At 44.1% G+C, this 27,476-nt stretch overlaps 1 protein-coding gene across 1 annotated transcript in view; it reads left to right on the forward strand.

The window, feature by feature from the left end:
- SMG6 (SMG6 nonsense mediated mRNA decay factor) overlaps positions 1 to 27,476 on the forward strand; it is a gene marked incomplete at its 3' end in the record, with an annotated part of 299,777 nt that overhangs the window by 134,667 nt on the left and 137,634 nt on the right. The window contains exons 11-12 of the mRNA XM_080712911.1: positions 21,238 to 21,354; positions 24,347 to 24,515. Of these exons, the coding sequence (XP_080569037.1) occupies positions 21,238 to 21,354; positions 24,347 to 24,515 (286 nt within the window). The remainder of the gene's footprint in view (positions 1 to 21,237; positions 21,355 to 24,346; positions 24,516 to 27,476) is intronic.

Here is a 27,476-nt window from a genome sequence, read left to right on the forward strand (position 1 = left end):
TAGGAGACAGAGACAGGAGGATGGCAGGTTTGCGACCTGTCTTAGCAATTTAGCAGATTCTCAGGCTGGGCATGGTGGCGCAACTTGTAATCTCAGTTTTTGGGAGACAGACAGGAAGGTCACAGGTTCACAGCCAGCCTCAGCTACTTAGGTCTCTGCAACTTAGTGAGACCCTGTTTCATAATAAAGAATAAAAAGTAGTGCTGGGGATATAGCTCAGAGGTAGAATGCCTCTGCATTCAATCTTTAGTACCATAAAAAAATAAAAATTAGTAGGGGCATGGTGGCACATGTTTGTAATTCTAGCATTTGGGAGGCTGAGACAGTTTGCAAACAGCCTCAACTACTTACTGAGGCCCTTTGCAACTTAGTGAGACCCTGTTTCAAAATAAAGAACAAAGCCAGGCGTGGTGGCGCACGCTTGTAATCCCCTCGCTTGGGAGGTGGAGACAGGAAGATCACACAGGTTCCAAGCCAGAGGTGCTGGCTTAAGAGACCCTGTTTCCAAAAATAAAAAAGTATAAAATAGGTCTGGGAGTGGAGCCTGGAGGTAGAAGGTCTTCCAGGAACCCTAGTACCACCAAAAAAAAAGAACAACAAAAAAAAATACGGCTGGGGTGTAGCTCGGAGGTAGAGTGCCCTTGGGTTCCATCTCCAGTACCACAATAAATAAATAAATAAATAAACAAACAATCAAACAAACAAACTCAGAGGTAGAATGCCCCTCAGAGATCAACCCCTAGTACTGTGATAAATAAATGAATAAATAAACAAACTTCCTAGGGAGACCCTGTTTCAAAACAAAAATACATGAATAGCTGGGGTAATAGCTGGGAGATAGAATGCCCCTGAGTCCAAACCCTAGTACCAAACACAAAAAAATTAATAATAGTAACAAGTTTTATCACCTTGACGAAGACTTTAATACATGGGCCAGTTCAGATTCAAACTATAGCACTGATGGATTAACCAGTCATCATGAATAGAGCCTCTAGATCACAGGACCTGCTAGTATTTCACTGGTGCCTTCATTGAATGTGGCCTTTCTCACCCTATTCCTTGGCATGGTTGCTTTATTTAGCTGTTATTCTGCTGACTATTTCTCTGTTATAAAACAAGAAGTTTAGCTGGACATGGCGGCGCACACTTGTAATCCCAGCATTTGAGAGGCTGAGACAGGAGGGTTGTAGTTTGTGGTACTTAGTGAGGAGGTCTTTTGCAACCCAGTGAGACCCTGTTTCAAAATAAAGAATAAAAAATAGGGCTGGGGTATAGTTCAGAGGTAGAATGCTCCTGGGTTTCATCCCCAGTACTGCAAAATAAATAAAACGAGAAATTTTATAATAGAGTAAGTACGATAGTGGGTGGGGCAAAGTGAAGTCATTACTTACTCAATTTGGTTTGGACACTGACTTTGGATTGTAAAGTTTTGAGGACCATTTTAGTTTAAGTTGCTGAAGTAGAACCAGATAAGCCTGTAGATCACGAAATTCCCAAGGAATCCACCAAAGTATTAAGTATCATTTGTCATTGCTGACCCCTTTAAAGTTTGCTCTATGGTTCTAATTTCCTTTACAATATGGAATCTTCCTGAAGCAGTTAACTTCTCAGAAACCTTTTTATTTTTTTATTTTTATTTTTTGCTGTACTGGGGATGGAACCCAGAGGCATTCTACGAGTGACACCCCATCCCTTTTTTTTTTTTTTTTTTTTTTTTTTTTGCGGGTCTGGGGATAGAACCCAGGGGGATTTGACCTCTGAGCTACATCCTCTGCCCTATTTTTTTATACTTTATTTTGAAACAGGGTCTCACTAAGTTGCGGAAGACCTCACTAAGTAGCTGAGGCTGTCCACGAACCGAGATCCTCTGGTCTCAGCCTCCGGAATGCTGGGATTACAAGAGTGCGTCACCACCTGGCTCCTATTTTTTATTCTTTATTTTGAAACAGGATCTCATTGACTTGCAAAAGGCTGTCCACAAGCCGCAGTCCTCCTTTCTCACCCTCCCAAATGCTGGGATTTACAAGGGTGTACCACCACACTGAGATTAAGATTAAGATCTCTTGGGCGTGATGGCGCACGCTTGTAAATCCCCAAGCTTAGGAGGCTGAGACCGGAGTATCGCACAGGTTCGAAGCCAGCCTCAGCTACTTAGTGAGGATCTCAGCAACTTAGTGAGACCCTGTTTCCAAATAAAATATAAAATAGGTCTGGGACTGTAGCCCGGAGATAGAAAGCCTCTGGGTTCCACCCTTAGTACCACCAAAAAAAAAAAAAAAAAATCTCAACTTTTACTTTAGGCCCAAAGTGCTTCTGAAGCTTCATACCAGCAGAGATGGATTCCAAGCTGTTTGAATCAACTGCCAAATTTTTCCTTGCTCTATCAGAAGGGATGTGGCTTTATTTATTCCTCCTCAGTGTTGTACCAATGACTTCCTTCTAGGAGTATCTTATGGGCACCCCTCTTAAGAAGCCTCTTTCACACCTTTGTTCCTTCATAACCAGAGGTAACTTCTGACAAGATACCCCAGATCTGCTGTGTGGAATTCCACAGGGCTTACCTGCCTGGTCTAATTAGAAAGCTGCTACTCTTTTCTTTTTGTTTTGTTTTGTTGGTGGTACTGGAGTTCCTGGAAGCCCTTCTACCTCCGGGCCACACTCCCAGACATACATACATACATACATACATACATACATACATACATATATATATATATATATATATATTTTTTTTTTTTTTTTTGAAACAGGGTCTCTTAAGCCAGCAAGACTGGCTTTGAACCTGGCGATCCTCCTGTCTCCGCCTCCCAAGCGCGGGGATTACAAGCGTGCGCCACCACACCTGGCCTGGTGCTACTCTTTTCTACTCCCCAAAATGTTATCCTCCCTTCCCAGATAATGGGAGGGAGGCAAGTTTCCCAAAATCATTTCTAGCAAGCAGAAACTATACTATAATTCTTCTTGTAACTCTTCCAAATGACCTGCTGAATGGCAGGCCTCTTCTCCTGGGTCCTGTTACTAGAACTGGTCTGGTGCCAGCATGCCCTTCTGCTGCCAGCAGCTCTGCTTGCTCAAGAGGGAATGGGTGTTTGAGCAACCCTGTAATCAGGTAGGAACTCATAGGTGACAAAAATAATCAATCCAGAGATATAGCTAAGGTGGCAGTGGCCAGAGTGTTTTGACTGGTGCTTACTTACTTATTTTCCAGGAAATCTATAGAAACACCATTACTAATGTTGCGTGGGTATTTTCTGGAAAAAGTTAAGCACTCATTCAGAAGTGTTTACTGCTTTTCCTTGTGGTGGGTAAATGATAGTCCATCTTGCCAAGATGTATTGATAAAGCCCCCAGGACATTTGTTGAACGAAGAGCCCCATATAAAGGAGGTGGGAAAACTTTGTCTTTTTTTTTTTGGTGGTGGTACTGGGGATGGAACTTAGAGGCCTTCTACTTCCGGGCTACACTCCCAGTCCTGTTTTATACTTTATTTGGAAATAGGGTCTTGCTAAGTTGCTGAGAGCCTCACTAAGAAGCTGAGTCTGGCTTCGAACCTGCACTATCCTCCTGTCTTAGCCTCCCAAGTGCTGGGATTACAAGTGTGTGCCACCACGCCTGGCTAAAACTTTTGTGTCCTTTGAAAGGTCCCTGCCCTTCCGAAGATCATTTTCTAACTTTCAGAAGGTAGTGGTTGTTTTGTAATGCTGTAAAGAACTTTGGAATCCACCTGATTTTGAATTTCTCACTCAGTCACTTACTAACAGTATGACCTTCATGAAAAAAGTTTACTTACCATCTCAGAAGAATGTAGTTTCTTGTCTCTAAAGTATGGTTACCAGGGTCAGTTTGCAGGCATTTTGTGAGTGCTAGATAACATGCAGAACGCCTTGCCCAGGCCCCTGGCACATACTAGGTACTCAGTAGATGTCTCATTTTCTTTATTAAATCAGCCACTAGTTATAAACTTTTTTTTTATTTTTTAGCAGTATTGGGGATTGAACCCAGAAGCATTCTACTGCCAAGCCATACCCCTTAGCCCTATTTTTTTTTATTTTGAATATATATAATCATTTATCTCTTGTGTGCGTGTGTGCGTGCGTGCGTGTGTGTGTGCGTGTGTGCGTGCGTGCGTGTGTGTGTGTGTGTGTGTGTGTGTGTGTGTGCGTGCGCGTGCGTATTGTTTTGGCATTGCTATAGATTGGCCCTGGGATCTCATTCAGGTTAGGCAAATGCTCTACCACTTTGAACATCCTTAGTTCCTGATAAGTCGGGTCCCGCCCTCGTGTGACCTCTGCGGGGAAAGGGGGACGAAACCCTCGAAACCCTCGAGAGAATCATGTGTTCCCAGGAGTAAACCCCTCCCCCGAGATGCATACCTTAAAAGGAAGAGCCCGCCTCTCCTAGCTTTGGATGGGCTGCGCAGTTCCCCAGAACTGACCAGCGCCATCCCGGGAAGGGGCCGTTCCAGTAAAGGCTGGTATCATGCATATTGGATCTCTCCCGTGCTTCATGCTTGCGGAACCTGTACTTTATCTTACTTTTCCCACATTCCTCTGCTTTTGTTTGTTTGTTTTTGTTTTTTGCATTACTGGGGATGGAACCCAGGGATATTCTATGTCCGAGCTACACCCCCAGCCTTATTTCTTATTTTTTATTTATTTATTTATTTATTTATTTATTTATTTATTTATTTATATTTTGGTGATACTGGGGTTCCTGGAAACCCTTCTACCTCCAGGCTTCACTCCCAGACCTATTTTTATACTTTTTAATTTGGAAACAGGGTCTCTTAAGCCAGCAAAGCTGGTTTTGAACCTGCTCAATCCTCCTGTCACCACCTCCCAAGTGCGGGGATTACAAGCGTGTGCCACCATACCCGGCCCCTATTTTTTATTTCGAAACAGGGTCTCGCTGAGTTGCAGAGGGCCTCACTAAGTAGCTGAGGCTGTCTGCAAACCGTGATCCTCCTGTCACAGCCTCCCAAATGCTGGTATTATAAGTGTGTGCCACCACACCCAGCTTCCTTTGTTGTTAAAAATTATTTTTAACAGTTCTATTAAAGTGTAAGTACTATATTTTAGACTTTATTTATTTACTTATTTATATATTTTGGTTTTAGGGATTGAACCCAGGGACATTCTACCTCCAAGCTACACCTCCAGCCCTATTTTGTTTTTTATTTTGAAAAGAGGGTCTTGCTAAGTTTGCTTAGAACCTCACTAATTTGCTGAGGCTGATTTGAAACCTGCGATCCTCCTGTCTCAGCCTCCCAAGTACTGGGATTACAGGTGTATGCCACCAGGCCCAGTTTAGAGACTGACAATCTCTGTCTATCTGTCTGTCCGTCTGTGTGTGTGTGTGTGTGTGTGTGTGTGTGTGTGTGTGTGTGTCTGTCTGTCTGTCTATCTGTCTCTCTCTCTCTCTCAATATATATATTTATATTGTGGGGGGGGTCTGGGGGTGAAATCCAGGGCATTCAACCTCCAAGCTACACCCCCTGCCCTATTTATTCTTCACTTTGAAATAGGCTCTCACTAAGTTGTGGAGGGCCTCACTAAGTAGCTGAGCTGTCCACAAACCACAATCCTCCGGTCTCAGCCTCCCGAATGCTGGGATTATAAGCGTGCACCACCACACCCGGCTGACTATAATTTTATGAATTTGAGATAATATACATTTGTGAGTCCATCACCACAATCAGGATAATGAACACAATGAACATTTCCTTTGCTAACGAGTTTCTTTTGTAATCCATTCTTCCTGAACCCTTCTCTCCCACTCCCCACAACCACTGATTTTCTTTCTGTAGCTGTAGATTAGTTTATATTTCCTAAAAATTTTTTTAAGTCTTTGTTTGGACTTAAGCTTTCATTTCTCTTGCGTAAATACTTGGGAGCATTTATCATTTATCAGATATTTACCTAGGTCATTTTCTAAGTGTATTTTAACTCTTCAAGACACTGCACAGTACTTGGAAGGCTGAGACAGGAGGACTGCAGGTTTGAGGCCAGCCTCAGCAATTTAGTGGGACCTTGTTTCCAAATTAGAAAAGGTGGGTGGTCTGGAATGTAGCCCAGAGGTAGAATGCTTCTGGGTTCAATTCCATTACCCGCCCCATAAAAGAAACTGCAACTGTTTCCCAAAGTGGTTGTATCATTTTACATTCTCAAAGCAGTGTATAAGAATTTCAGTTGCTCCACATCCTTGCCACCACTTGTTATTCTCTATACAGATTTTTTTCTTTTTTTTAAGGTTTTGTTTTGGTTTTTGTTGGGGTAGTGGTGCTGGGGGTTAAACCGAGGGCCCCGCACATGCTAGGCAAGCACTCTACCACTGAGGTACATCCCTTGTCCATCTATCCATCTTTTTACTGGTGGGTGTGGCATTGTATTTGTGGCTTTGATCTGTATTTCTTTAATGATGTATAATATAATGCAGAGCATCTTTCATTTCTATATCTTTTTTTTTATTTTTTTTTTTTTTGCGGGTCTGGGGATGGAACCCAGGGACATTCAGCCTCCGAGCTACACCCCCTGCCCTATTTTTTTATTCTTTATTTTGAAACCGGGTCTCACTGAGTTTCAGAGGACCTCACTAAGTGGCTGAGGCTGTCCGCGAACCGGGATCCTCCGGTCTCAGCCTCCTGAATGCTGGGATTGCAAGCGTGCGCCACCACGCCTGGCCCTATATCTGTTTTGCCTGCTTTTGTTGTTGTTGTTCAACCCCCAATCCTGAGAAAAATGCTTCTTAGTCCAGCGTCGTGGGGCACCCCTGTAATCCTAGTGCTTGGGAGGCTAAGACAGGAGGATTACCTGTTTGAGGACAGCCTCAGCAAGTAGTGAGATTCTCATCAGCCTAGTGAGACCCTGTTTCAAAATAAAAATTAAAAATAGAAGTTGGACATGGTGACACATGCTTATAATCCCAGTATCTGGGAAGCTAAGACAAGAGGATCGCAGGTTCAGAGCCAGCCTCAGCAACTTAAGAAATAAAATTGGGCTGCACATATGGTGCATGCTTGTAATCCCAGTACTTGGGAGCCTGAGACAGGAGGATCGTAGTTCACGGACAGTCTCAGCTACTTAGTGAAACTCTCTACAATTTATCGAGGCCCTATTTCAAAATAAAGAATAAAAAATAGGGCTGGAGGTATAGCTTGAAGGTAGAATGCTTCTGGGTTCCATCCTCAGTTAAATAAATAAATAAATAAATAAATGGGCTGGGATGTAGCTTGAAGATAGAATGCCTCTGGGCTCAATCCCCAGCATTAAAAAAAAAAAAAAAGTAGGAATAGGGGTATAGTTCGGAGGTAGAATGACTCTGGATTCAATTCCCAGTACTTAAAAAAATGCTTTATAGGTCAGGCATGGTGGTGTATTATATGCCCATAAGTATAACACACTTGGTAAATTGAGACATAGCCAGCCTCAGCAATTTAGCGGGGCTTTCAGCAGACTCCTGAGGTCTTGTTTTAAAAAGTAAAATAGGGCTGGGGGTGTTGCTTAGATGTAGAATGCCCCTGGGTTCAATCCCTATTTTTAGAAATGATAAAAATAAAAGCACATCTTAGCTAAGTTTGGTGGTATTGTACCCCCACACCTATAATTATTTGGGGAGGATAGTGGGGATTGAGCCCAGGGGTGTTTTACCTCTGAGCTACACTCCCAGCCCCTTTTCATTGTTGTGGAGACAGGGTCTCACTAGGCCGCTGAGTGTCTTTCTGTGTTATGAAGCTGTCCTTGAACCTGCAGTCCTCCTGGCCCAGCCTCCCAAGTACTGGGATTACAGGCAAGTGCCTCCATGCCCAGAGCAGGTTTTCATTTATGAAGAAATCAACACAAAGGCTCATGTTCTAAGCAAATTTTTTCCTTAAGTGCCTTTGCTTAAAGAATATACATACTATTGGTTTGAGATTTGTACTTTTACTTATTTTTTGAGAAGCAAGAACATGTTTAAATAGCTCAGTTAGCTTTTGCAATTCATTGTTCTTGTCATCATTCTTTCCTTTCTCATCACTTTCACCTTGTGCTGCTCAATGGTGAAGTCCTCTTGCTTCACTTTTTTCTTGCGGGTTTGGGGATGGAACCTGGGGGCTTTCAACCTCTGAGCTACCCCCCTGCCCTGTTTTTTATTCTTTATTTTGAAACAGGGTCTCACTGAGTTGCAGAGGCCTCACTAAGTAGCTGAGGTGTCCTCGAGCTGCGATCCTCCAGTCTCAGCCTCCCGAATGCTGGGCCTCCGCGCCCGGCTCTCTTGCTTTACTTCTTATTCTTTGTTTTTATTGAACTTAGTTGCATTCTACCTCTGAGCCACACCCCCACTCATTTTATATATTTTTTCCTTTTTTTTCCCTTTGTTTCTTTGTTTCTATTTTCTTTTTTTTTTTATTTTTTTATTTTGCAGTACTGGGATGGAAACCAGGGGCATTCTACCTTTGATTCACACCCCCCAGACCTAATTTTTATTTATTTATTTATTTATTTATCTATTTTGTGGTATTGGAGATGGAACCCAGGGGCATTCTACCTCTGAGTAACACCCTCAACCCTTTTTATTCTGTGTGTGTGTTACTGGAGGTGGAACCCAGGGGCTTTTCTACCTCCCATCTATACTACCAGACCTATTTTACACTTTATTTGGAAACAGGGTCTCACTAAGTAGCTTTTTTTTTTTTTTTTTTTTTTTTGGTACTGGGGGTGGAACCCAGAGGCTTTCTACCTCCGGGCTATACTCCCAGACCGTTTTTATATTTTATTTGGAAACAGGGTCTCACTAAGTAGCTGAGGCTGACTTCAAACCCATGCGATCCTCCTATCCTCCTGTTTCAGCCTCCCAAGCACGGGGTGCGCCACCACGCCCAGCTCTTTGAGGCTGGCTTTGAACCTGTGCAATCCTGTCTCAGCCTCCTAAGGGCTGGGATTGCAAGTGTGCCCCAACATGCCCATCTTATTCTTTGTTTTGAAACAGGGTCTCACTGAGTTGCAAAGGGCCTCACTAAGTAGCTGAGGCTGTCTGCAACCACAAACCACAATCCTTCTGTCACAGATTCCCAAATACTGGGATTACAAGTATGCACCACCATGCCCGGCTTTTCTTTTCTTTCTTTTTTTATTCTTTTTTTTTTTTATTTTTATTTTTTTTGGTGCTAGGGATTGGATCCAGGGACATTCTACCTCCGAGCTAAATTTTACTAATTCTTTATTTTGAAATAGGGTCTCAGTGAGTTGCAGAGGGCCTCACTAAGTAGCTGAGGCTGTCCAGGAAGTGGGAACAGTGATTCTCCTGCCTCAGCTTTCCAAATGCTGGGATTACAAACTTGTGCCACCATGCCCAGCTCTTTTGTGTATGTGTGGGAAGGGGACTGGGGATGGAACCCAGGAGCGTTCTGCTGCCTAGCTACACCCCCACCCTATTTTTTATTTTTTATTTGGAAACAGGGTCTCACTGAGTTCCAGAGGGCCTCACTAAGTAGCAGAGGCTGTCTGCAAACTGTGGTCCTCCTGTCTCAGCCTCCCAAATGCTGGGAACATATTGTTTATATTCTTTTTAAAAAATTTGTATGGTTCATTTTAATTATATATCTTAATGGGATATAAGATGGTAGAGACATACATACACACATCACCCAATTTTGCTTTTTTTTTTTTTTTTGGTGGTACTGGGGGTGGAACCCAGAGACCTTCTACCTCTGGGCTATACTCCCAGACCTGATTTTTATATTTTTATTTGGAAACAGGGTCTCACTAAGTTGCTGAGAGCCTCACTAAGTAGTTGAGGCTGGCTTCAAACCCGTGCGATCCTCCTGTCTCAGGCTCCCAAGCGTGGAGATTACAAGCGTGGCCACCACGCCTGGCTTTTCATTATATTCTTGATGATTAACATCTAACTGGATTTAGATCAATATCATGTAGTTGTTTTTTTTTTTTGCATTTCCCTGATTGCTAATGATGTTGGAATATTTTTCATAAATTTTGATAAATGTCTATTTAATCACATGAACTTGTCAATAGATGCAGAAAAAGCATTTGATAAAATACAACACCCATTTATGTTAAAAACACTGAAGAAATTAGGGATAGAAAGAACCTACCTCAACATCATAATAAACTCAAAGCTAACATCTTAGTCAATTGGGAAAAACTGAAAACATTTATTATATTACCATTATTATTGGAACTGGAGATTGCATTCTACCTCCAAGCTGCACCCCTAGCCTCACTTAGAGGGCCTCAACTAAGTAGCTGAGGCTGGCTGCAAACCTGTGTGATCCTCCTGTCTCAGCCTCCCAAGTGGAGAATTACAAGCTTCCGCTACCACGCCTGGCCTTTTTTTTTTTTTTTTTTTCCTTCAGTACTAGGGATGTAACCCAGGGACATTCTACCTCTGAGCTACACCTCTACCTTTTTTTTTTTTTTTTTTTTTTTTTGGTGGTGGTGGTGGTACTGGGGTTCCTGGAAACCTTTCTACATCTGGGCTACACTCCCAAACACCTATTTTTTATATTTTTATTTGGAAACGGTCTCTTAAACCAGTGAGGCTGGCTTCAAGCCTGCATGATCCTCCTATTTCCGCCTCCCAAGCAAGGGGATTACAAGCATGCGCCACCACGCCTGGCCCTACTCATATTTTTTATTCTTTAATTTGAAACAGGATCTCACTAGGTAGCTGAGGCTGGTTTCGAACCCATGCGATCCTCCTGTCTCAGCCTCCCAAGTACTGGGATTACAGGGTGTGCTACCATGCACAAGGTCTTGCTAAATTGCTGAGGCTGGGGCCTGGCATGGTGGTGCATGCCTTAGACAGGAGGATCACAGTTTTGAGGACAGCCTCAGGGAATAATGTGAGTCGTCAACATAGTAAGACCCTGTTTCAAAAGAAAAAATAAAAAGACCTGGGGATATAGCTTGGAGGTAGAATGCCCCTGAGTTCAATCCCAAGTAACAAAAATAAATAAATAGATAAATCAGTCAGTCAATAAATAAATTGCTGGGGCTGGCCTCAAATCTGAGACCCTCCTGTTTCAGCCTCCCAAGTATCTAGATACAGAACATGGGCCACCATGTCTGGCTTGTTCAGATTTTTTTTATAATACTTTCGGATGCTATGTGTAAATGCTCTATGTCTATCACAGATGGCGCTGTATCTCAGTTACTACTTGTGGCCACAGTGGAGTGGTGTCCTGCATGGTTAGGATCCCAAGTGAGAAAGGCGAGTGTAAACTGGGTGTGGTCGCACTCCCTTGTAATCCCAGTATTTGGGAGGCTGAGACAGGAGGATCATAGCAGGTTCTTGGCCAGCCTCACCTACTTAGTGAAGTTCTTTGCAACTCAGAGAGAGACCCTGTTTCAAAATAAAGAATAAAAAATAGGGCTGGGGGTGGAGCTTAGAGGTAGAATACCCCTGGGTTCCATCCCCAGACCTGCAAAAAGAAAAGGCCAGTGTGTCTTCTGTTATGAGCAGCAGACATTTCTTGAACCTTTTCAGAGTGCTGATTTCCAAGGATGTCATGTCTTAACATAGTTCTTGCCCTGAAGGGCCTTGTAATTTTGTTGAGGGAATATGTGTGTGTAAATTCTAGGATCCGGTATTGCTTTTTGAGTTCCAAATACATGGGGCTGACCGTGAGGGCATCAGTGAGCTTTCTCTTCCTGGCTTGTTTTGCCCTTTTGTTCCCTGTTCATCAAGGTAGCTTCTGGGTGTTACTGATGAGAGAATGTGTGGCAGTGGAAGGGGCTGTGTACAGATTTAGAGGAGGGCATTCACGTGGGAATATGTAATTAATCTTTATACTTTCCCCAGTAAACCGTCGACCCTTTTTATGATGTCATGAGGGATTCCTTAATTTTGCAGCTGCTTCCTGATTACGTCAGAGAGGAGCCTCTCACTCTGCAGCCTGGAGCTGCACTCCTTACAAGAATTGAAAACAAATGAAGTGCTGAATATCTAATGGCTTCCACAGGGAGAGCCAGTTCAGTCTTCCTCATGCAAGATCTTCCTCAAATACTTCTGACCCCCTGAAGTGTCTTTGTTCTGTAAAGATAAGGCTTGGCACAGAGCCAAGTGGGCAGAGCCTGGGGACTCCTTGATAAAAATCTACTATTTCCAGGTGTTTTTCTGCGTGTGTGTGTGTGTGTGTGTGTGTGTGTGTGTGTGTGTGTGTGTGTTTGTTTGTATTGGGGATAGGACCCAGAGGTTTCTACCTTCACATTATACTCCGAACCCTGATTTTATTTCTTACTTTGAATCAGGTTCTTACCAAGTTGCCCAGACTAACTTTGAACCTATGATCTTTCTTTCTTTTTTTTTTTTTTTTTTTTTTTTTTTTTTTTTTTGCGGTATTGTGGATGAAACCCAAGGGCATTCTATCTCCAAGCTATACCCCTAGCCCTATTTTTTATTCTTTATTTTGAAACAGGGTCTAACTGAGTTGCACATGGCCTCACTAAGTAGCTGAGGCTGTCCATGAACTGCGATCCTCCTGTCTCAGCCTCTCAAAATGCTGAGATTGCAAGCATGTGCCACCATGCCTGGCTTATTCTTCATTTTGAAACAGGGTCTCACTGAGTTGCAGAGGACCTCACTAAGTAGCTGAGGCTGTCCACAAACCCTGATCCTCCTGTCTCTGCCTCACAAATGCTGGGATTACAAGCGTGTGTCATGCTTGAACCTGTGATCCTTCTGTCTCAGTCTCCCAAATACTGGGATTCATGCACCACCACTCCCAACTTCCAGGTGTTTTTCTTTTTTTTTTGGGTGGTACTGGGGGTGGAACCCAGAGGCTTTCTACCTCCGGGCTATACTCCCAGATATGTATAATTTGGAAACAGGGTCTCATTAAGTTGCTGAGAGCCTCACTAAGTAGCTGAGGCTGGTTTCGAACCCGTGCGATCCTCCTGTCTCAGCCTCCCTAGCGCAGGGATTACAAGCGTGCGCCACCACGCCCGGCCTCTCCAGCTGTTTTTCAATCCTGATTTTCTGCTTCTTTCCTGGATCTCTTTTGTTGGATGTTACTCTTGCTGATTCCTCAGAATCCTCTGGGATCTGCTGAGCAGTGAAAGTCCTCAGTGTCTCTCTGACCAGCATCATCTCAACTTTCTCCTTTTTAAAGCATTTTTTAAAATCTATGCTCGTGTGTGTGTGTGTATGGTACTGGGGTGGAACCCAGGGGCTTTTCTACCTCCGGACTCTACTCCCAGACCTATTTTATTTGGAAACAGGATCCCACTAAATTGCTGAAACCCTCACTTAGTAGCTGAGGTTGGCTTCGAACCTGTGTGATCCTCCTGTCTTGGATTCCCAAGCATTGGGATTACAAGCGTGCGCCACCATGCCCAGCTATGCTCTTGTTTTTTTTTTAATTTGGCATTATAAAGAAGTTTATGCTCTTTAGCACATGGGTGTGTATCTGTATGTGTGTGCTTTACTGGGAATTGAACCCAGAAGTATTCTACTACTGACCTACATACCCAGTCTTGTTTTATTCATTTATTTATTTATTTACTTTTTACTTATTGAAATAAGATCTTGCTCATTTGCTCAGCCTTCCAACCACTGGGATTACAGACATGTACCACTTTGCCTATTTCCTCTTAGCCTTTTAATTGTTTTCCCTGTTACCTTTTCTAGCCACCCTAATCTATTCTAAATATTTTAACTAGATTGATTTTTTTTTTAAGGTGGTACTGGGGTTCCTGGAAACCCTTCTACCTCCGGGCTACACTTCCAGACACCTATTTTTTATATTTTTATTTGGAAACAGGGTCTCGTAAGCCAGCGAGGCTGGCTTCAAACGATCCTCCTGTCACAACCTCCCAAGCGTGGGGATTACAAGTGTGCGCCACCACGCCCGGCAAGTAGATTGATTTTTATGAAATACCGTTGATTTATTCAGAAAGTTTGAGCAAGTGTCCCCTCGCTGTTCCATATCCAGTACTGTAGGCTATATACTTTGTGGTCCTGTCACATGACTTCACATGACTATCAGCTTGGTGCTTCACCGGTTACTGCCTGTGCCTCATGTTAGTGTGTGCCGCCCCTCCTGCATCCACCAATTCTGTTATTGTTCATCTCTTGCAGCCCAACTCAGAAAAGGTCTCTTCCATGAACCTTCTCTGATAGATACTAGCTGTCTAGGGAAAGAAAAAAATTCTTTTCCTCTCTGGGGACAGAAAGCATCTTACTCCCACTTTCCTTATGCAAGTAATACATTCTCTTAAATTATAGTTATGTATAGTTAAATGCATATTATTTCTTTGTTTCCTCAGAGTATCATCTTGTGACAGGATCTTATTTTCATTTTTATCTTCCACAATTGGACACCCAAATAAATGTTTTTGGAACTAGTGAGGGAGTTCGCTTTGTTAAGGAAGTTGGGATTTTCCTTCCCCACATTTCCCTGTTTTTCTCCAGAAGAAACCAGAGTGTTACAATCTTGGAAGATCCAAAGGGAGCAGCATCTATTGCAGTGAGGAGTCTTGCTGAGTAAACAGCACTTCCCACGTGCCTCCATCTTATCGTGGCTGTGCCCTGGTCCTAGATATGTCCATGGCTTGCCTTGTTCCCGGTTGGCCTGTTTTGCCAGTGTGCAGAATGCTTTGCTTAGGCTATATCATTGCTTGGTTCGTCTGACTCACTCATTCTGCCCCTTGAGGAATGAAATGGAATGAAATGATGCCCTGAGAGCATGGACACCTCTGCCTTTGCTCTTGTCTGGTTCCTGCGCCATGACTGTCTCTTCCTACTCTTTCTTCAGCCAGCAGCTGCACATGGAATTCTGTGGGTCAAGGAGAAGTAGCTGGTAGTTTCTCTCACTTCCCACTTTCGGTGGACAAGGAGGTTTGGGTGGGCTGCTGAGGAACTGTGCCAGCTCTGCATCTGATTGAGATGAGAAAAGAAGACGTACGTCTAAAAGATAAGAGCCAACAAATCACCTCCAGGTGATTTTAGTTTGGAGGTTACTTACAGGAGGAGATGGTGAGGAGGGGACTGGTGAGTAACTGGTCTTGCCTGCATTTTTCCCAGCTGTTAGTGAAGGAGCAAGCATGTAGTTGGTTTCCTTCCTTCTTTTCTTCCTTCCTTCCTTTTTCTTTTTTTTCTTTTTCTTTTATTTGTGTATGGGAGAGGGGTACTAGGGATTGAACCCAAGGGCATTCTACCTCCAAGTTACACCCCCAGCCCTGTTTTTTATTCTTTTTTTTTTTTTGAAACAGACCTCATTAAGTAGCTGTGGCTGTCCACAAACCACGATCCTCCCAACTCAGCCTCTCAAATGCTGGTATTACAAGCATGTGCCACCACACCTGGCTTCTATTTTATTTTTTATTTTGAAGCAGAGTCTCACTAAGTTTTTTTTTGTTGTTGTTGTTGTTGTTTTTTTTTTTTTTTTTTTTTTTTGGCGTGTCTGGGGATGGAACCCAGGGGCATTCAACATCCGAGCTACACCTCCTGCCCTATTTTTTATTTTAAAACTGGGTCTCACTCAGTTGCAAAGATCCTCACTAAGTAGCTGAGGCTGTCCGCGAACCGCGATCCTCCAGTCTCAACCTCCCAAATGCTGGGATTACAAGCCTTTGCCACCATGCCCAGCTCACTAAGTATTCTTTATTTTGAAGCAGAGTCTAAGTTGTGGAGGGACTCAGGTTTCTTTTTTCTTCTTCTTTTTTTTGGGGGGGGGTTGGTATTGGGGATGGAACCCTTCTACATCCGGGCTATACTCCAAGACCTATTTTTAAATATTTTATTTGGAAACAGGGTCTCTTAAGCCAGCGAGGCTGGCTACGAACCTGCATGATCCTGTCTCCGCCTCCCAAGTGTGGGGATTACAAGTGTGTACCACCCGCGCCTGACACCTCACACTTCTGAGGCTGGCTTACAAAGCTCCCATCCTCCTGTCTCTGCCTACAAAGTACTGGGATTAAAAGCATGTGCCACCACACCCAGCAGATAGTTGGCTTTCTGTGCTAGAATAGTTAGTGCATCCTGGTGCCCTCTGAATCCTTCCTGCTACTCTCAAAGTAGCAGACTTATGTGTCCTTCATCCTGTGTCTTCCCTTCATTACTCTTCTAATTCTCTTGCCAAGAAGCTGGCTATGTGCACCAGGGGATCTTAGCAGTTTCATTGCTACCAGATTTTTCTATGACCAGCCAAACCCCATCCCACTGACAAGGGTTTTCTCCAAATCTCTCCCTTGCAAAAAACTTGGTACCCTATCCCTGGAGTTGTTCAGAAGTAGAAGTTCTGAATCATTGTCCATTGGCTGGGCTTAGAGGTCCAAGCAGGTGGCCTGCCTCCCCTTCTCTCCCTCCTCCTCCCTCTTCACCCCTCCTACCTCACTCCCATTTCCTGCAGGAGGATGCTTTGCCATCCTGGAGCCATCAGGCACAGCTTTGCTTTGGCAGCACCATCACACACACACTGGTGGGAGAGGGAACGTGTTTATCACTTTTCCTGGAGATTATCTGTTTAAGCACTTCTCTGACAGTTACAATAACAAGGGCAGTGTGTTGTGTTTCCCAGCAGAAAGACACTTACTGTTGAAAGATGTATAGCACTAATTAGAAATACATAACATCCGGCCACATGGCAGCCTTCTCCCGTCCGCTCCATTTCCTGATTTCATACAACTTTGACGACAGTTAGTTTATGTTTTCCATGAATATGTTCTCAGAAAAATGAGAAAGTCTCTCTGTTACATAGGCTCAAGAAGGATGTTTCTGCCTGGGCAGGTATTTGGCCACAAAAATACTGGGAGCTCTGGTCACTTGCCCACATGTGGGAAGTAGCAAAACCAAGTTCAGACCTCAGGTGACGTTCTTGGTAAGAAATATTTCCGTCTAACTGCCTTAGCCAAAACCATCCCCCTAAACCCTTGAACAAGCCTAGTTTTAGAAAGAAGGGGAAAGGCTATTTCACAAAGTTAATGAGTTCCTCAGCTCATGTCAGGCTCCTGCTACCTGACACAAAGCCAGAGGAACCCGGGCAAATACCAAGGCAAACAATGCCTTTTCCTCCCCACCCCATATCACTTGTTTGCCTGGCCCATCCCAATTCCAGGGATATATATGGGCATTTGTCAGACTAAGGCCTGTTTCCTAAGTCTAGCCCCAAAGTGGGTGGACTTTGGAATCCAGATGCTGTTTTCCCACCCACTTATATAAGGGTGAGTGCTCTGAAGGGGTATCTATGGCTTCCAGTCCACAGAAGCCTACGTGCAGTCAAGAGCATCCTCCGGCAATACCATGCAGTTAATACGTTTTTCACTTGAGGCGCTGGGTCCAATTGCCATGGATATCTGGGTAAATAATGATTTTATTCAACCTACTGAAAGGACCTTCAGTTGTAGAGACCATGATTTATTTGCAATGGTGTTCTTCATAGTACCTACCATACTATGGATATAGAACCAGTGATCCACGGAGAGGAACGGGCCTTCCAGAAAATGTTCCAGATAGCATGGCCATTCTAGGAATGACCAAATCCCAGACTGTATGGAATGGGTTGTGATAATGCCCATCTACTTGATCAGATTAGAGCAGCTTCCTGATTTGCACCTCCCCATCAGTCAAATGACATACAAGCAGGTAGTGTTCTGGAACCCTTTCCTGAAAGGATGTGAGGTTGGACAGATGGAGGTAATATAACCATGCAAAGCAGCCATGAAGCTGCCTTCTAGCTGCTGCTCTGAGAGGTAGTTGAGCTCCTCCAAACCTACGCTAAAGAGGTTCCTGTTGTTACTACCCTACCTGGTCCCACACTCAAATGCTGCTCCCCAGCATTTGAGAGGCTCAGTTGGGAGGATCGTGGTTTGTGGACAGCCTCAGCTACTTAATGAGGTCCTTTGCAACTCAGTGAGACCCTGAGACTGCAGCCTAGTGAATCTAGGCTGCAGGAGCCAGCCTAGATTCCCCAGAGGCCACCAGTGCTCTTCAGTAGTTCATTCTCCTTGAGCCCAAGCCTCTCACCTTGAACTCTGAGAGACAGTCTAGTCAGAGATTGCCATTTGTCATAAAAAGAAAAATGGGCTTAGTGGAAGCGGTCTCCTTCTGTCCCATCTTATTTTTTATCCAGGCTATTATGAGTCTACTAAGGCCAGATACTTGGAGCAAAGACATCCCCCTTTAATCCCGCCCAGCCGATGAGGATGGAGGGGCACTGATATTCACCCAGCATACCTACTACTGGGATACGGCTCCACCTGTCACTTCATTCTCCTCTGTCCTGGATTTGCCCCTTCAGTCTGGACTTGGTTGCTAATTAGTGGTAGGTTGCTAGCTTTGCTTGGCAGGGGCCTGGACAATGCTACGGCCTATGGCAGGAATGAGGGTGAGAAGTTGGCAACTTTTCTTGGGATGGCATTCAGATCTTCCCATTCCCTATGAAGGCAGAGTGGTGATTGATTCTGATTTTATTGATTTCTACCACTTTCTTTTTTTCGGTACTGGGGGAGGAACCCAGGGATATTCTACCTCCAAGCTACACCTCCAGCCCTTTTTTTTTTATTCTTTATTTTGAAACAGGTTTCTACTGAGTTGCCAAAGGCCTCACTAAGTAGCTGAGGCTGTCCGCGAACCCGGATCCTCTGGTCTCAACCTCCCAAATGTTGGGATTACAAGCGTGCGCCACCATGCCTGGCTGATTGTTGCCACTTTCTTACTGCCTGCCACAGTTGAATTGGAAAGTTGGAGGGTGCCATCTGAGTCCACTAGGCATCTTGAAGGATGGCAGGAAAGCTACAATAGGATTGTCCCACTGATGCCATTCATATGTTAGGCCTTCTGAACATCAGCCTGCTCCTCACTTCCAGGACTTTGAAAGTGACTTGGGGTGGGTTTTTTGTGTTTCAGTCACACTTGCTCTTGTGGCAGAGACTGTTGGGAATAGCTGTGGTGTGTAGCATCGCCTGGAGCAACAATTTAAATTAGGCCCATTGAAGCTGGGTGTGGTGGTGCACACTTGTAATCCCAGCATTTGGGAGGCTGAGACCAGAGGATTGCAGTTCACAGTTCACTGACAGCCTCAGCTACTTAGTGAGGCCCTCTGCAACTCAATGAGACCCTGTTTCAAAATAAAGAATAAAAAATAGGGCAGGGGGTGTAGCTCGGAAGTAAATGCCCCTGGGTTCTATCCCCAGACCTGGAAAAAAAAAAAATTAGGCCCATTGATAACACTAGTGAGCAGACAGAGAAGTTAAAATGCAGTCAGAACCAACTGTGGTGGCGCACACTTGTAATCCTTGTACCTGGGAGGCTGAGACAGGAAGATCACAAGTTTGCAGCTAACCTCAGCTGTTTAGTGAGACCCTGTTTCAAAATAGAGAATAAAAAATAGGAGCCAGGCATGGTGGCGCACGCTTGTAATCCCTGCACTTGGGAGGCTGAGACAGGAGGATTGTGCAGGTTCAAAGCTAGCTTCAGCTACTTAGTGAGGCTCTCAACAACTTAGTGAGACCCTGTTTCCAAGTAAAGTATAAAATGGGTCTGGGAGTATAGCCCGGAGGTAGAAAGCCTCTGGGTTCCACCCCCAGTACCACCCCAAAAAAAAAAAAAAAAAAAAATAGGGCTGAGAATATAGTTTAGAGATAGAATGCCCCTGGGTTCAATTCTCAGTACTGCAACAACAACAAAATGCAGTCAGGGATCAAGATTAAACCTGTGCTAATAGCTGGGCGTGGTGGCACATGCTTGTAATCCCTGTGCTTGGGAGGCAGAGACAGGAGGATCACACAGGTTGGAAGCCAGCCTATCTGGCTTAAGAGACCCTGTTTCCAAATAAAAATATAAAATAGGTCTGGGAGTGTAGCCTGGAAGTAGAAGGGTTCCATCCCTAGTACCACCAAAAAAAAAAAAAAAAAACCTGTGATAATCTAATCTAATAATCCTTTTTTTTTCTTTTTTGGTGGTACTGAGGATGAGTACTTAGTGCTGAGAGCCTCACTAAGTAGCTGAAACTGGCTTTGAACCTGTGTGATCCTCCTGTCTCAGCCTCCCAAGTACTGGGATTATAAGTGTGTGCCACCATGCCTGGTTTCTAATTATCCTTTTAACACTTGGAGATTGATTTATCCTGTGTTACAGAGGGAATTAACTGATTAGCTGCTGCCAGAGCTAGGGATCTTGACCCTTGGATCCATCTCCTGTGTGTGTTGGGCATCTCCTCCCCTCGGGCTGCAGCTTGGACAGCTACCTTCGTTTGTCATCAATTCCTCTCAAGTCTGGATGAAATGGCCATTGGGGAGACCATTGACAACTAGTAGGTGCAGGCAAGGCTGTGGAAGCTGGTTTTTTTTTTTTTTTTTTTTTCCTTCAGTACTGTGGATAGAACCCAGGAGCATTCTACCTCCAAGTTACATCCCCAGCCCTGTTTTTTTTATTCTTTATTTTGAAACAAAGTCTGAATTGCAAAGGGCCTCACTAAGTAGCTGAGGCTGTTTGCGAACCGTGATTCTCCTGTCTCAGCCTCCTAAATGCTGGGATTACAAGCGTGTGCCACCATGCCTCTCTGGAAGCGTGTTCTAAACTGTGCTCACCAACCAAGTGGCTTCTTTCAGTCACCTGCACCTGAAAGGAAGTTAACCAGGCTTAAAAAGTGAGGAAAAAAGGATGCTGATATTAAGAGCCACACTTATTTTTTCAGCCCTAGGGGAAAATTTAAATATAAGGTAACACCAATTAAACGGATACTATATTTCAAGCACTGTTCTATGAAAAATTAACTGATTAATAAAAACTGATTGTGTTATGTGTGTAGTCTCAGAAGGAGGTACATAGAGGAGGAGATAGACAGGAACCCAAAGGCTGGTGACAGAAGAAGGTAATTTTAAATCTGTTGATTGTGCTCCTGCTAGATGGACATTAGAGAGACTGGCTTAATGAAATAAGTGTCTGTTATTATAAGCTTCATACCATCAATAGCCAACTGAAGGCAGAGACCCTATAGCTCTAGCTCATACCACCCATAGTGAGGTCACAGGCCCTGGGAAGTGATACGTGATAGAATCTGCACGGTGATCCTTAGCAGTGTCACTGAGTGCTTCTTCACATTCCAGACACGCTGGGAAGTGCTTCACTTATGCTGCCTCACTGTTCCTTATAATCCCTGCTCAAAAGAGGGACTCCTACTACTGGGAGTCTCAGATAGGAAGAAGAAGCCTAAGGACATGGAAAAGGGGGCACTCCTCATAAAGTAAGAATGTAGCCCTTGGCCCCCAGGGTACTGATGAAGTTTCCTTTGCTTCTCCTCAGACTGCTTCTCAGAGGAGTGTCGTTCTGTGATCCAGGAACAAGCTGCAGCCCTGGGCCTGGCCATGTTTTCTCTACTCGTGCGGCGCTGTACCTGCTTACTTAAGGAGTCTGCCAGAGGTAAGCAGGAAGACCTTTGCCCAGTGGGTTCTCCAGCTGTCCAGCTCTGTTCCAGTGAGTGTCAGAGAGCCAGGCTGCTTACTCAGTGTCTTCTCTATTCCCCAGTTTTTCTCCTTCATACGCCCTTCTTCCTTTGCCATTTTAATTAGTCCCATCCCTATTTACATGATCACCTCTCAGATCCTCTTTCTTCCCCCTGGATCTGTTCCCTCCCTCTTTTCCTTCAGTAACTAGAATTTTTACCATACCTATGAGCTGTAACATGTTCCACTATCTCCAAAAACAGAACTTTTTGTTTTGCTATGTTACTGGAGATTGAACAAGTTTCACTTTTTATTCATCATTGATGCCTCTTTGGTACCTAGTAGGTGCTATAAACTGTGAGCCAGCCATCTAGGTAGGCTTACTGGATTAGAATAGGTACTGTTTTTAGCCTATATGTTGAAATATTGTGCCATATCCTTATAATGCTCTTAGAATTCTTATGGTACTCTTAGAATTCTAGGCCTGAACCAGCATGGTGGTGCACACTTGTAATCCCAGTACTTGGGAGGCTGAGGTAGGAGGATCACAAGTTTGCAGCCAACCACAGCAACTTAGTGAGGCTCTCTGCAACTAAGACCTGTTTCAAAGTAAAAGAACAAAATAGAGCTGAAAATGTAGCTCAGAGGTAGAATTCCCCTGAGTTCCACCCTACCCCCATACCAAAAAAAAAAAAAAAAAAAAAAAGAATTCTAGACCAAATTGCTATAGCCCTGTCATATAGACCTATCCACTTCTTTTCAGTATTGGTATCAAACCCCTCTGTTGCCCCTTGCCACACCAGCTTTGTGAGTGTCTCCAGTCTCTAGGAATACCTTTACTTAAGGAGAAGGCGGCACTTTTTATCTTGAAACAATTTCACATTTACAGAACAGTTGCAACAATAGTACAAAGAATTTTTATATATACCTCATCTAGACTCCTTAGTAGTTAACATTCTTAGGATATGGCTTTAGGTTCTCTCTTTCTACACACTGACACTGACATACTTAAGCTTATTATGATATCTTACACCATTTAAGTTACAGATATGGTAACCTTTTACCCCTAAACATTTGACTCTGTACTTCCTAATAACAAGGACTTTCTTTTTTTTTTTTTTGAACCCAGAAGCATTCTACTCCGAGCTACATCCCTGGCCTTAATTTTTATTCTTTTTTTTTTTTTTTTTTTTTTTTTTTTTTTTTTGGTGTTACTGGGGTTCCTGGAAGCCCTTCTACCTTTGGGCTACACTCCCAGACCTATTTTTTTTGAAACAGGGTCTCTTAAGCCAGCATGGCTGGCTTCAAACCTGCGCAATCCTCCTGTCTCCGCCTCCCAAGCGCAGGGATTACAAGTGTGCGCCACCACGCCCAGCTATAATTTTTATTCTTTATTTTGAAACAGAGTCTCATTAAGTTGCAGAGAGCCTCACTAAGTATCCTCCTGTCTCAGCTGGTTCTGAGTGTTTGAAATATGGGTTACTAGTTGGCACACGCCTGTAATCCAAGTACTTGGAGGCTGAGACAGGAGGATCACAGGTTTGAAGCCAGCCTCAGCAACTTAATAAAGCCTTCTGCAACTTAGTGAGACCCTGTTTCCAAATAAATAAAATCAGGCTGCCAGATGTGGTAGTACACACTTGTAATCCCATCCCAGCACTTGGAAGGCTGAAACAGGAGGATCATGGGGTCTCACTAAGTTGTGGAGGACCTCACTAAGTAGCTGAGGCTGGCCGTGAACCTGTGATCCTCCTGTCTCAGCCTCTCAAATGCTGGGATTACAAGCATGTACCACCACTCCAGGCTCCCCAGCCTTATTTTTATTCTTTATTTTGAAACAGGGTCTCACTGAGTTGCACTAAGTAACTGAGGCTGTCCTCGAACTATGATCCTCCTGTTCAGCCTCCCAAATGCTGGGATTACAAGCATACACCACCAAGCTACACCCTTAGCCTTTTTTTTTTTTTTTTTTTTTTTTTTTTTTTTTTTTTTTTTTTTTGGCGGTACTGGGGATGAAACCCAGGGGCATTCTACCTCTGAGCTACACCCCCAGCCCTATTTTTTATTCTTTATTTTGAAACAGGGCCTCACTGAATTCTAAAGGGGCTCACTAAGTAGCTGATGCTGTCTGTGAACCATGCTCCTTCTGTCTCAGCCTCCCAAATGCTGGGATTAAAAGCGTGCACTACCATACTTGCTGTCCTTGATAATTTTTTAAGAGTATAGCCATTTATTTTTTAGAATGTCCCACAATTTGGATTTATCTGATATTTCCTTATGATTAGATTCAGGTTATGCAATTTTGGCAGGAAGTGTGGTGCCATCTCAGCACTATGAATAACTAAAAAGGTGCCTGGCATGGTGGTGCACACTTGTAATCCCAGTACTTGGGAGGCTGACACAGGAGGATTGCAGGTTTATGGCCAGCCTCAGCTACTTAGTGAGGCTCACTGCAACTTAGTGAGACTTTGTTTCAAACTAAAGAATAAAAAATGGGAGCTGGGCATGGTGGTGCACACCACTGCCAAAAAAATAATAATAATAATGGGGGGGGGCTGGAATCCTTAGATGTAGAACATCCCTGAGTTTTATCCCCAGTACTGAAAGAAAAAATAAAGAATAGGGCTGTGGGTGTAGCTCAGGTATAGAATTCCCTGGGTTCCATCCCCAGTTCTGAGGGGAAGAAACAAACCTAAAAGAGAGTAAGTGAAAGGCCATATTAGAGACTTCAGCCAGGCTACAGGTGAAACAAAAACAACGGTCTCCAGGAGCAAACCCAGTGCACTGGTTCTCTCTTTGTCCTGCTTTTCAGAATCCTCTTAGGTGCTGGCACTTGTCCTCGCTTCCGGGCCCAGCTTTCCTGTGGACTTGGTCTCCCTTCCCTAAGAGCTTGCTGCCGTCCCAGCACCCTGGGCCTCACTCGGGGCCACAGCAGACATAGGCCCAGTTCTCACCCTTTGCTTCTGCAGCTCAGCTTTCCTTTCCTGAGGACCAGGATGACCAAGATGACATCAAGGTGTCTTCCTTTGTCCCGGATCTGAAGGAACTCCTCCCCAGCGTGAAAGTCTGGTCAGATTGGATGCTTGGCTACCCAGACACCTGGAACCCTCCACCCACATCCCTGGATCTGCCTTCACAGTGAGTCGCCCACCTTTCCCTTCCTTGCTACCAGCCTTGGCCCACCTGTACTTCTGTAGCTCCCCTCCTGTCCTGTTCTTGCTTCTTCTACCCCAGCTCACATGTTTTCCTGTTCCCTCCTCATTCAGATTTTGGCTTTTAAGCCAGGCATGGTGCACGCTTGTAATCCCAGCATTTGGGAGGCTGAGATAGGAGGATCATAGTTTGTGGACGGCCTCAGCTACTTAATGAATCCCTTTGCAACTCACTGAGACCCTGTTTCAAAATAAACGATTTTAAAAAATAGGGCTGGAGGTTTAGCTCTGAGGTAGAATGCCCCCAGAGTCCATCCCCAATACCAAAGGGGGAAAAAAAAAAAACCACCAACAACTTTGGCTTTTCCTTTCCTTGAGCACCTTCCTTGCTCTCTGATGTTTTAGGTTATTCTGACACGTTTTCCAGTCCTGTTCCTCCTCCTCCTGTGCTCTTTTCCTGCTTTGTAACTCACTCTCTGTTTTGCTCTTTGTTCTTCTTCCAGCTTTCTCTTTCATACTTCACATTGTTTGTACTTCCTTCTCTAGGTAAGCTGCTCTAGAGTCTGGATATGTGAGAAGCTTTGTCTCTTTCTTTCCCTTTTAGCTTTTCTCTATATCTCTCTTTTGTGTGTGTGTGTGGTATACAGAGGGATTCTACTATATCCAAGCTATACCCCCATCCCTATTTTATTTTTACTTTGAATCAATGTCTTGCTAGATTGCTGAGAGCCTCGCTACTTGCTGAGGCTGTCCTCAAATGTGAGAACCTCCTATTTAAGCTTCCTGAATACTGGGGTTACTAGCATGTGCCACCAAACCAAGCTTTTCTCTTTATCTTTCAATGGTCTCACTTTTGGTATTTTGTCTTGGCTCGGTGTTTCTCTCCACAGAGTTCATACATCCCCATAGGTGTCTGTTTCAGCATAGGAGTCTGTGTTTGTCTGTGTTAGTCTATGTCTGCTTTGGTCTCTTCTGTGTCTGGTGTTACCACTGTTGCCTGTGAGAATGTGTATTTATAGGGTTCTGAATGTCTTTGTTCATGTCCATGTCTATGTATCAATCTGATTATCTCCGTGTGTCACTCTGGATCTTTCTGTTGGATGAGGATTCTGTGTATGTGAGTCTGCCTGTGTCTGCATGCCTGTCTCTGCCAGGTATGTGTGTGTCTATATTAGGGGTAAGCAAACTGTGGCCTCCAAGCTAAGAATGGTCTACATTTTTAAATGGTTGAAAAAAAAATTTTAAAGTACCAAGTCATGACTTGTGGAAAATATATGAAAGTCAGATTTCATTGTAAGAGTGTATGGAAACACAGCCATGCTTGTTTGTTTATGGTCTGTGGCTGCTTTTACACTCTAGCAACAGAGGTGAGTAGCTGCCAGAGAGTATATGGCTCACAAAGCCATACTCTCTGTCCACAAAGCTGTACTGTCTGTTCAACCTGTTACAGGAAAAGTTTGCTGATTCTTGATCTCTGAGTCCCATTCTTCTCTGTGTGTTCATCTGTGTGCATGGAGACACTCTATCTCTTTTATTTATTTATTTATTTTTATGTTTTTTTTCCCTTTGGTGCTGGGGATGGAACCCAGGAGCATTCTACCTCTGAGCTATACCCCCACTTTTTTTTTTTTTTTTTTTTTTTTTTTTGCGGGTCTGGGGATGGAACGAACCCAAGGGCATTCAACCTCCAAGCTACACACCCTGCCCTATTTTTTATTCTTTATTTTGAAACAGTCTCACAAGTTGCGGAGGGCCTCACTAAGTAGCTGAGGCTGTACAGTCTAAGCTTCCTAAATGCAAGTGTAAGTCACCACGCCCAGCTCCCAGCCTTTTCTTTTTTTTTAGGTCTGGGGTTGGAACCCAGGGGCATTCTATCTTCGAACTATACCCCCAACCCTACTTTTTTATTCTTTATTTGAAACTGTGTCTCACTGAGTTGCAGAGGACCTCACTAAGTAGCTGAGGCTGTCCACGAACCGCAATCCTCCGGTCTCAATCTCTGGAATGCTGGGATTACAAGCGTGCACCACCACGCCCGGCAGCTCCCAGCCCTATTTTTTATTCTTTATTTTGAAACAAGGTCTCGCTGAGTTGCAAAGGGCCTTACTAAGTAGCTGAGGCTGGCCGCGAACCTGCAATCTTCCTGTCTCAGTCTCCCAATTACTGGGATTACAAATGTGCGCCATTATATCCAGCACTCTTATCTTTTTTAGTTCTGCTAACTGTCCATCTTTTTCCCTCTTGTTCTCTTTCTCTCAGTGTCCCTGCGTTTCTCCCTGTTCTCCCATTTTTCCTTTCCCCACCCATTTTTCCTTTCTCTTTTCCTTCACCCTGTTCTCTACAGCGTGGTCTCTGGCAGGTCTGTGTACTGAAAGCTCCAGGGACAGATGGTCCTGTGTTGTGTGTCTATATGAGTTTTAGAGTAATCATTCATACCCAATACCTCATCCATCTCTAGGGCTCTTCTCTGGGAAGGGGAAAATACTGGAGGATAGAGTATAGAGACCTTGGCTGCTAGTAGGGAGTAGGGAGGGAGTTTCTCTGGATTGGTAGCCAGCCATGTGTGATTCTCCTAGACTCATGGGTGACCCACAGAGGGAAAGCTACAGCAGAGATTGCTGGTCAGTGGTTATTGATCTTTGTGTGTGGGCTGTGTAGTCTGATCATTCTCCCACTTTCCTTCCAAATTTTTTTCCTGATCTTCACCCCCAGAGGCAGCCTGGACTGTTAATCCCACTATCCCCAGTCCCTCCCCATGTCCAGTTTTGTAACTGTGTGGATGATTTGGACAGTTTGTGCCCTTCCTGTGAGCCCTCCCAGGTTTCCAAAGTGTGCCCCAGCCTGAAGCCTCAAGAGCCAGAGTTGAGCCCTGGAGCCAGAGTTGGACAGCTGAAGCCACAAAGGAACTGACAGACCTGCTAGCTAAGGGACAACTGTTTCCCAGCAG

Source organism: Muscardinus avellanarius (genome assembly GCF_963383645.1).
Source record: "Muscardinus avellanarius genome assembly, chromosome: 16".
In the NCBI taxonomy this organism is placed as follows: domain Eukaryota; kingdom Metazoa; phylum Chordata; class Mammalia; order Rodentia; family Gliridae; genus Muscardinus; species Muscardinus avellanarius.